This window comes from Penaeus chinensis, chromosome 30 (assembly GCF_019202785.1).
Source record: "Penaeus chinensis breed Huanghai No. 1 chromosome 30, ASM1920278v2, whole genome shotgun sequence".
In the NCBI taxonomy this organism is placed as follows: Eukaryota; Metazoa; Arthropoda; class Malacostraca; order Decapoda; family Penaeidae; genus Penaeus; species Penaeus chinensis.
The window spans coordinates 19,504,840-19,514,839 of NC_061848.1; the positions used below are offsets into that span (position 1 = coordinate 19,504,840).

General features: G+C 52.0%; 1 protein-coding gene across 1 annotated transcript in view; it reads left to right on the forward strand.

Moving 5' to 3' along the window:
* The window catches only part of LOC125041597 (keratin, type I cytoskeletal 9-like), a 24,208-nt gene extending 14,903 nt beyond the window's left edge, over positions 1 to 9,305 (forward strand). The window contains exon 8 of the mRNA XM_047636656.1: positions 8,540 to 9,305. Within this exon, the coding sequence (XP_047492612.1) occupies positions 8,540 to 9,154 (615 nt within the window). The 3' untranslated portion in view covers positions 9,155 to 9,305. The remainder of the gene's footprint in view (positions 1 to 8,539) is intronic.
* The last annotated feature ends 695 nt before the right edge of the window (positions 9,306 to 10,000 follow it).

Genomic DNA, 10,000 nt, shown 5'->3' on the forward strand with positions numbered 1-10,000 from the left:
CAGCACCAGGGACTCAACCTATCAGCCAGTCATCAGTCATCTCACAACCAAACAGCCAGTCATCCCGTCCCGCCAACCAAACAGCCAGTCACCAGTCATTTCAACCTGTCAGCCATCACCAGCATTTCAACCTGTCAGCCAGTCACCAGTCATCTTAACCTGTCACCAGTCACTAGTCATCTCAACCTACAGCCAGTCACCATCATCTAACCGGCAGCCAGTCACCAGTCTTCTTAACCTGTCAGCCATCACCAGCATCTCAACCTGTCAGCCAGTCATCATCCAAAACAACCTGTCAGCCAGTCACCAGTCATCTCAACATTTCACCAGTCACCATCACTCAACCTGTCAGCCATTCCCAGTCACTCAACCTCTCAGCCAGTCACCAGTCATCTCAACCCATCACCATACCATCATCTCAACCTAAACACCAGTCATCAGTCATCTCAACCCCAGCCAGTCACCAGTCATCTCAACCAAACACCAGCCACCATCATCTCCCCTGCCCAGCCATCACCAGTCACTCAACCTCTCAGCAAGTCACCAGGTCACTAAACCCTTCACCAGTCACCAGCATCTCAACCTGTCAGCCAGTCACCAGTCTCTCAACCTGTCAGCCAGTCACCAGCATCTCACCTGTCACCCATCATTCAACCCTGTCAGCCATCACCCAACCTTAGCCAGTCACCAGTCCTCAACCTATCACCAGCACCACCACTCAACCTTCCCAGTCACAGTCATCTCACCTGTTAGCCATCATAAAGTCATCTCAACCTTCACCACCCATCTTCACTCAACCTGTTAGCATCATCTCAACGTCAGCCAGTCACCACATTAACCCTTCAGCCAGTTCCATCATCTCAACCTTTTCAGCCATCACCAGTCATCTCAACCTGTCACCAGTCACACATCTAAACCTTTCACCAGCCCACCAGTCATTTAAACTGTCACCATCACCAGTCTCTCAACCGTCACCAGTCACCATTTCTCCAACCTGTCACCATTCACCATCATCCCCCCAACCCTGTCACCAGTCACAAGCCATCTAAAAACCTATCACCATCACCTTTCATCTCAACCTATCCCAGTCATCTAAACTAACCCTCTCACAGTCACCACATCTCAACCTTAGCCAGTCACCAGTCACTAAACCGTCACCTTCACCATCACTCAACCTCTCAGCAGTCACCAGCCCATCTAAACCTACACCACACCAGTCTCCAACCTGTCACCAGTCACCATCATCTCAACCTTCGCCATCACCATCTCTCAACCTGTCGCCAGTCATCCAACCTTCAGCCGGCACCTTTCATCTCAACCGTCACTCCCCAGAAACTAAACCCTTCAGCCATCACCATCATCTCAACCTGCCCCACCAGTAAACCCTCCTCAACCTTCAGCCATCATCAGTCATCTCAACCTTTAGCCAGTCTTTACCCACTCAACCTGTCACCCCCAGTCATCATCCCTCTAAAACCTTTTAAAGCCATCATCACATCCAACCGGTCACCAGTCACCAGTCATTTCAACCTGTCAGCCGCCCAGTCATCTCACCTGTCAGCCATCAACATCATCCAACCTTTACCAGTCATCAGTCACTAAACCCTTCAGCCATAAACCATCTTTTCCCACCTGTCCCCTCACCAGTCATCTCAACCTGTCAGCCATCACCATCATCTCACCTTTAGCCTTCAGCATCCAACCTTCACCAGTCACCACTTTTAAAACCGTCAGCCATCACCAGTCATCTCAACCTTCAGCCTAAACATCACTCAACCTGTCACCATCATACTTTCCCCAAAACTAAAACCTGTTAGCCTCACAGTCATCTCAACCGGTCACCAGTCACCAGTCATTTCAACCTGCAGCCCCCCCACCATCATTTCAACCTGCCCACCATCACCATCACTAAACCTGCACCATCACCAGTCACTCAACCTGTTACCCCAGTCAGCATCTTCTCAACCTTTTCAGCCAGTCACCTTCATTTCAACCTGTCAGCCAGCCACCAGTCATTTCAACCTTCAGCCAGTCACCAGTCTCTCAACCGCAGCCAGTCACAAGTATCTAAAACCGTTAACCATCATCAGTCATCTCAACCGGCCCCAGCCAGTCACCAGGTCATTTCAACCTGTCAGCCAGTCACTATCTTCTCAACCTGTCAGCCAGCACCAGCACTCAACCTGTCAGCCATCATCAGTCATCCAACCTGTTAGCCAGTCATCAGTCAATCCAACCTTCAACTATTCACCAGTCATTTCAACCGGGCACCCGGGCACCGTCATTTCAACCGGGTAACCATCACCAGCCCATCTCAACCTGTCAGCCGTCCCAGTCATCTCAACCTGTTAGCCAGTCATCACCCATCTCAACATGTCCCCAATCACCAGTCATTCAATCGTCAGCCAGTCACCATCATCCAACCTTAAAGCCAGTCACCAGTCATCTAAACCCGTCAGCCAGTCACAGTCCTCTCAACCTTTAGCCAGTATCACCCTCTCATACCTTCAGCCGTCCCAGTCATCAACCTGCACTCAGTCACCAGCCCATCTCAACCGTCAGCCGCCCACCAGTCATCTCAACCTGTCAGCCATCACTCATCATCTCAACCGTTAGCCAGTCTTCAGTCATCTCAACCTTCAGCCAGTCCCAGTCATTTCAACCTGTCAGCCAGTCACCAGTCCTTCTCAACCTTTTCAGCCAGTCACCAGTCATCTCAACCTGTCAGCCGGCACATCATCTCAACCTGTTAGCCAGTCATCAGAAATCTCAACCTGTCAGCCATCCCCAGTCATTTAAACCCTGTCAGCCAGTCACCAGTCATTTCAACCTGTCACCAGTCACCATCACCCCAAAACCTGTCAGCCAGCACCAGTCATCTCAACCTGTTAGCCAGTCATCACCCATCTCAACCGTCGCCAGTCCCAGTCTTTTCAACCTGGCAGCCAGTCACCAGCCCATCTCAACCGGCCAGCCATCACCAGTCCATCTCAACCTGTCAGCCAGTCATCAGTCATCTCAACCGGGGTAGCCATCACATCACTCAACCTGTCACCAGTCCACCAGTCATCTCAACCTGTCAGCCAGTCACCAGTCCCCCCAACCTGTCAGCCAGTCACCAGCATCCCCAACCGTCAGCCCGTCATCAGTCATCTCAACCTTTTAGCCAGTCACCAGTCATCTCAACCGGTCAGCCAGTCACCAGTCATCTCAACCTGTCAGCCAGTCTTCAGTCACCCAACCGGGTAGCCAGTCATCAGTCACCAACCTGTCACCAGTCCACCAGTCATCTCAACCTTCAGCCATCACCAGTCATCTCAACCTTTTTACCTGTCATCAGCCCATCTCAACCTGTCAGCCAGTCACCAGTCATCTCAACCTGTCAGCCAGTCACCAGTCATCTCAACCTGTCAGCCAGTCACCAGTCATCTCAACCTGTCAGCCAGTCATCAGTCATCTCAACCTGTCAGCCAGTCACCCAGTCATCTCAACCTGTCAGCCAGTCACCAGTCATCTCAACCTGTCAGCCAGTCACCAGTCATCTCAACCTGTCAGCCAGTCACCAGTCATCTCAACCTGTCAGCCAGTCACCAGTCATCTCAACCTGTCAGCCAGTCACCAGTCATCTCAACCTGTCAGCCAGTCACCAGTCATCTCAACCTGTCAGCCAGTCACCAGTCATCTCAACCTATCAGCCATTCACCAGTCATCTTAACCTGTCAGCCAGTCACCAGTCATCTCAACCTGTCAGCCAGTCACCAGTCATCTCAACCTGTCAGCCAGTCACCAGTCATCTTAACCTGTCAGCCAGTCACCAGTCATCTCAACCTGTCAGCCAGTCACCAGTCATCTTAACCTGTCAGCCAGTCACCAGTCATCTCAACCTGTCAGCCAGTCACCAGTCATCTCAACCTGTCAGCCAGTCACCAGTCATCTTAACCTGTCAGCCAGTCACCAGTCATCTCAACCTGTCAGCCAGTCACCAGTCATCTCAACCTGTCAGCCAGTCATCAGTCATCTCAACCTATCAGCCAGTCACCAGTCATCTTAGCCTGTCAGCCAGTCATCAGTCATCTCAACCTATCAGCCAGTCACCAGTCATCTCAACCTGTCAGTCAGTCACCAGTCATCTCAACCTATCAGCCAGTCATCAGTCATCTCAACCTATCAGCCAGTCATCAGTCATCTCAACCTATCAGCCAGTCACCAGTCATTTCAACCTGTCAGCCAGTCACCAGTCATTTCAACCTGTCAGCCAGTCACCAGTCATCTTAACCTGTCAGCCAGTCACTAGTCATCTCAACCTATCAGCCAGTCACCAGTCATCTTAACCTGTCAGCCAGTCACCAGTCATCTTAACCTGTCAGCCAGTCACCAGTCATCTCAACCTGTCAGCCAGTCATCAGTCATCTCAACCTGTCAGCCAGTCACCAGTCATCTCAACCTGTCAGCCAGTCACCAGTCATCTCAACCTGTCAGCCAGTCACCAGTCATCTCAACCTCTCAGCCAGTCACCAGTCATCTCAACCTATCAGCCAGTCACCAGTCATCTCAACCTGTCAGCCAGTCATCAGTCATCTCAACCTGTCAGCCAGTCACCAGTCATCTCAACCTGTCAGCCAGTCACCAGTCATCTCAACCTGTCAGCCAGTCACCAGTCATCTCAACCTGTCAGCCAGTCACCAGTCATCTCAACCTGTCAGCCAGTCACCAGTCATCTCAACCTGTCAGCCAGTCATCAGTCATCTCAACCTGTCAGCCAGTCACCAGTCATCTCAACCTGTCAGCCAGTCACCAGTCATCTCAACCTGTCAGCCAGTCACCAGTCATCTCAACCTGTCAGCCAGTCACCAGTCATCTCAACCTGTCAGCCAGTCATCCAGTCATCTCAACCTGTCAGCCAGTCACCAGTCATCTCAACCTGTCAGCCAGTCACCAGTCATCTCAACCTGTCAGCCAGTCACCAGTCATCTCAACCTGTCAGCCAGTCACCAGTCATCTCAACCTGTCAGCCAGTCACCAGTCATCTCAACCTGTCAGCCAGTCACCAGTCATCTCAACCTGTCAGCCAGTCACCAGTCATCTCAACCTGTCAGCCAGTCATCAGTCATCTCAACCTGTCAGCCAGTCACCAGTCATCTCAACCTGTCAGCCAGTCACCAGTCATCTCAACCTGTCAGCCAGTCACCAGTCATCTCAACCTGTCAGCCAGTCACCAGTCATCTCAACCTGTCAGCCAGTCACCAGTCATCTCAACCTGTCAGCCAGTCACCAGTCATCTCAACCTGTCAGCCAGTCACCAGTCATCTCAACCTGTCAGCCAGTCACCAGTCATCTCAACCTGTCAGCCAGTCACCAGTCATCTCAACCTGTCAGCCAGTCACCAGTCATCTCAACCTGTCAGCCAGTCACCAGTCATCTCAACTGTCAGCCAGTCACCAGTCATCTCAACCTGTCAGCCAGTCACCAGTCATCTTCAACCTGTCAGCCAGTCATCAGTCATCTCAACCTGTCAGCCAGTCACAGTCATCTCAACCTGTCAGCCAGTCACCAGTCATCTCAACCTGTCAGCCAGTCACCAGTCATCTCAACCTGTCAGCCAGTCACCAGTCATCTCAACCTGTCAGCCAGTCACCAGTCATCTCAACCTGTCAGCCAGTCATCAGTCATCTCAACCTGTCAGCCAGTCACCAGTCATTCAACCTGTCAGCCAGTCACTCAGTCATCTCAACCTGTCAGCCAGTCACCAGTCATCTCAACCTGTCAGCCAGTCATCAGTCATCTCAACCTGTTAGCCAGTCACCAGTCCATCTCAACCTGTCAGCCAGTCACCAGTCATCTCAACCTGTCAGCCAGTCATCAGTCATCTCAACCTGTCAGCCAGTCACCAGTCATCTCAACCTGTCAGCCAGTCATCAGTCATCTCAACCTGTTAGCCAGTCATCAGTCATCTCAACCTGTCAGCCAGTCACCAGTCATTTCAACCTGTCAGCCAGTCACCAGTCATATCAACCTGTCAGCCAGTCACCAGTCATCTCAACCTGTCAGCCAGTCATCAGTCATCTCAACCTGTCAGCCAGTCACCAGTCATTTCAACCTGTCAGCCAGTCACCAGTCATCTCAACCTGTCAGCCAGTCACCAGTCATCTCAACCTGTCAGCCAGTCACCAGTCATCTCAACCTCTCAGCCAGTCACCAGTCATCTCAACCTATCAGCCAGTCACCAGTCATCTCAACCTATCAGCCAGTCACCAGTCATCTCAACCTGTCAGCCAGTCATCAGTCATCTCAACCTGTTAGCCAGTGATCAGTCATTTCAACCTGTCAGCCAGTCACCAGTCATCTCAACCTGTCAGCCAGTCACCAGTCATCTCAACCTGTCAGCCAGTCACCAGTCATCTCAACCTGTCAGCCAGTCACCAGTCATCTCAACCTGTCAGCCAGTCACCAGTCATCTCAACCTGTCAGCCAGTCATCTCAACCTGTCAGCCAGTCACCAGTCATCTCAACCTGTCAGCCAGTCACCAGTCATCTCAACCTATCAGCCAGTCACCAGTCATCTCAACCTATCAGCCAGTCATCAGTCATCTCAACCTCTCAGCCAGTCACCAGTCATCTCAACCTATCAGCCAGTCACCAGTCATCTCAACCTGTCAGCCAGTCATCTCAACCTGTCAGCCAGTCATCAGTCATCTCAACCTGTTAGCCAGTCACCAGTCATCTCAACCTGTCAGCCAGTCACCAGTCATCTCAACCTGTCAGCCAGTCATCAGTCATCTCAACCTGTTAGCCAGTCATCAGTCATCTCAACCTGTCAGCCAGTCACCAGTCATTTCAACCTGTCAGCCAGTCACCAGTCATCTCAACCTGTCAGCCAGTCACCAGTCATCTCAACCTGTCAGCCAGTCACCAGTCATCTCAACCTGTCAGCCAGTCACCAGTCATCTTAACCTGTCAGCCAGTCACCAGTCATCTCAACCTATCAGCCATTCACCAGTCATCTTAACCTCTCAGCCAGTCACCAGTCATCTCAACCTATCAGCCAGTCACCAGTCATCTCAACCTGTCAGCCAGTCATCTCAACCTGTCAGCCAGTCACCAGTCATCTCAACCTGTCAGCCAGTCACCAGTCATCTCAACCTGTCAGCCAGTCACCAGTCATCTCAACCTGTCAGCCAGTCATCAGTCATCTCAACCTGTTAGCCAGTCATCAGTCATCTCAACCTGTCAGCCAGTCACCAGTCATTTCAACCTGTCAGCCAGTCACCAGTCATCTCAACCTGTCAGCCAGTCATCAGTTATCACAATCTGTCAAATGCATTAGGAGAAAAAAAAAAAAAAAATAGGAAGAGGAGGAGGAGGAGGGGGCGGAGGAGGGGGCGGAGAAGGTAAAAAATAAAGTAATGATGATGAGGGGGAGGAAAGATTAGATAAAAGGAGAAGAGGAAAAAAACAATAAAGAAGAGAAAGAAAAAAAATGAGAAAAAGATATCGGAAGAGGAAGAGTAAAAGAAGCTGATAAAGAAGAATTAGAAAAAGGAGAAGAAGACGAAGAAGCTGCAGATAATTTCAATTTACCCAGAGTTATTACGTGTAAAAAGAATTCCGTAAGCCAGCATCCCGGGCTTCGTGTTGGCCTGCGTGCGTGCGTGCGTGCGTGCGTAAAGTTCCCACATTAAATTTTGCAAATTGACGAGAATAAATAATGGTAATGTTTGCGAAAAGGGATATTTCCTCGTGATGAATGGGTAATGGGGTTGGCCTGCTTTCTTCTCAGTTTTTTTTTTTTTTCTTTTTATGTGTGTTTAAGGGTCTAATTTCCATTTTGTGGTGGTTGTATATTATAGGCGATTTTGTGGCGATTGAATACTTGTTCTCTCTCTCTCTCTCTTTCTTTCGCTTCTCTCTCTCTCTTTCTTTCGCTTCTCTCTCTCTCTCTTTCTTTCGCTTCTCTCTCTCTCTCTTTCTTTCGCTTCTCTCTCTCTCTCTTTCTTTCGCTTCTCTCTCTCTCTCTCTCTTTCTTTCGCTTCTCTGTCTCTCTCTCTTTTTCTTTCGCTTCTCTCTCTTTCTCTCTTTGTTTCGCTTCTCTCTCTCTCTTTCTTTCGCCTCTCTCTCTCTCTTTCTTTCGCCTCTCTCTCTCTCTCTCTTTCTTTCACTTCTCTCTCTCTCTCTCTTTCTCTCTCTCTCTCTCTCTCTCTCTCTCTCTCTCTCTCTCTCTCTCTCTCTCTCTCTCTCTCTCTCTCTCTCTCTCTCTCTCTCGCTCTCTCTCTCTCTCTCTCTCTCTCTCTCTCTCTCTCTCTCTCTCGCTCTCTCTCGCTCTCTCTCTCTCTCTCTCTGATAATAATAATTATTATTATTATTTTAATGTATTAGTATTAGTATTAGTATTAGTATCTGTAGTAATATTGCCATCAGAATATTCTTTTGTGAACTGTTTCATTCTGTCATCATCATTATCATTGTTAATGAGTGTAGCAGCTCAGTAGGGCGCCCGAGCGCGCGAGAGAGAAACCCTGTCCTAACCCGTCCTCTTCAACAGGACGCCGCCACGAGACGCCTCGGCTACGACGAGGGCGCGGAAGGGCGGTCGTCGCCCAACCCTCCCCCGCCCTCCTCCTCCTCCGGCCCCTCCTCCCCCGGGTCCCCCGAGCCCTCCCGCGGCCGCTCGGGGAGCGATGGCGGGTTCCAGGGCGAAGGTTCGGGCGAACCGCAGGCCTCTGGAGGAGCCTTTTTCAGTCGAGGGGGCTTAAGAGGCGGAGCGGGGGGCGCAGCGGGCGGGGGCGCGGAGGCCGCGACCTGGGGGCGGCGGGGCAGTGCGAGCCGCGAGGAGGCGCAGCGACACAGCCACGGGAGGGCGTCGCGCGGCGGATTCGACGACGGCAGCGCCCTGCATGGCCCTCGCGGCCTCCCGACGCAGCACCGGACGTACCCCGACAGCCCCTTCGGATCGCAGGAGTCCCTTGAGAGCGGAGACAGCGACGCCTACCCGACGCAGGCTCAGAGGGCGGGCCTGCCGAGGAGCTTCCCCTTCGGCGGCCCGCGCGAGGGCGGCGACGCCTCGGACGAAGGGTGGGGCCGCGCGGAGGAGCAGGGGGCCGTGCCCAGGAGGCGCGTCCCAGGCCCTGCCGCCGCCGCATCCGACTACGCGCCCTGATTCCCTGCGGGAGGAGACGCGCGCGAGGCTGTCGCAGCTTCAGGATGACCGCCGCAACAGGATGTCCGAGGCCCAGCCTGCTCCTCCGCCCGCCGCCCAGGGCAGGGCGCCCAGGACCCTCGCCTCCCGCCCCGCCTCCGCCAGCCACAGACCCTGCCGCTGCAGAGCGCCCTCGGCCGGCCCCAAGGACCCGTACAGGTGTCCCTACTGCACGCCCATCCAGAACTCGAGCTTCGGCCACGCGAAGGACGCCCCGAGGAAGCCGGAGAAGAGGGAGGGGCCCCGAGTGGCGCCGTGCGGCTCCAACCTCACCCGGACCGCCATCCTGGCCGGCGTCAAGGCCGACCAGAAGAGGGTCATCTACAAGCCCAGCGCCTCCACCGTCGTCATCGAAAAGCACCTGAAAAACTGATGGTAGAGACTTTCGAGAAATCAAAATAAATCAATAAACAAATAATACATTATTAGAAAAGTAAACCCCAAGTGCATTTAAGATTAGCTAATTTATTATACAACATAGCATGTCGTAAATCGCCTGAAGTCAGAAATGAATGTAAGTCGCCCCTTTTATCCGAAATGCCACGAAGATATTTTGCGCCGAATATCCTCGCAAGACCATTCCGTTTTCAGTCCCGCGCTTTTTCCCATCCAATTGATTAGGGCGTTATTAAATTAGCGACGGTAAAAAGGGGAGAAAAAATTGTACCGCGGCGCATAAATCTTTTGTTCCAATCAAGATTTCCAGCTGTTATTACCGCTGCCGATTGCACCAAAACTGTACGTGTTAGCAGTAACGCGGAATTACATGTGCGTGGGCGTGTGTTTGTGAGAGAGAGAAAGAAAGAA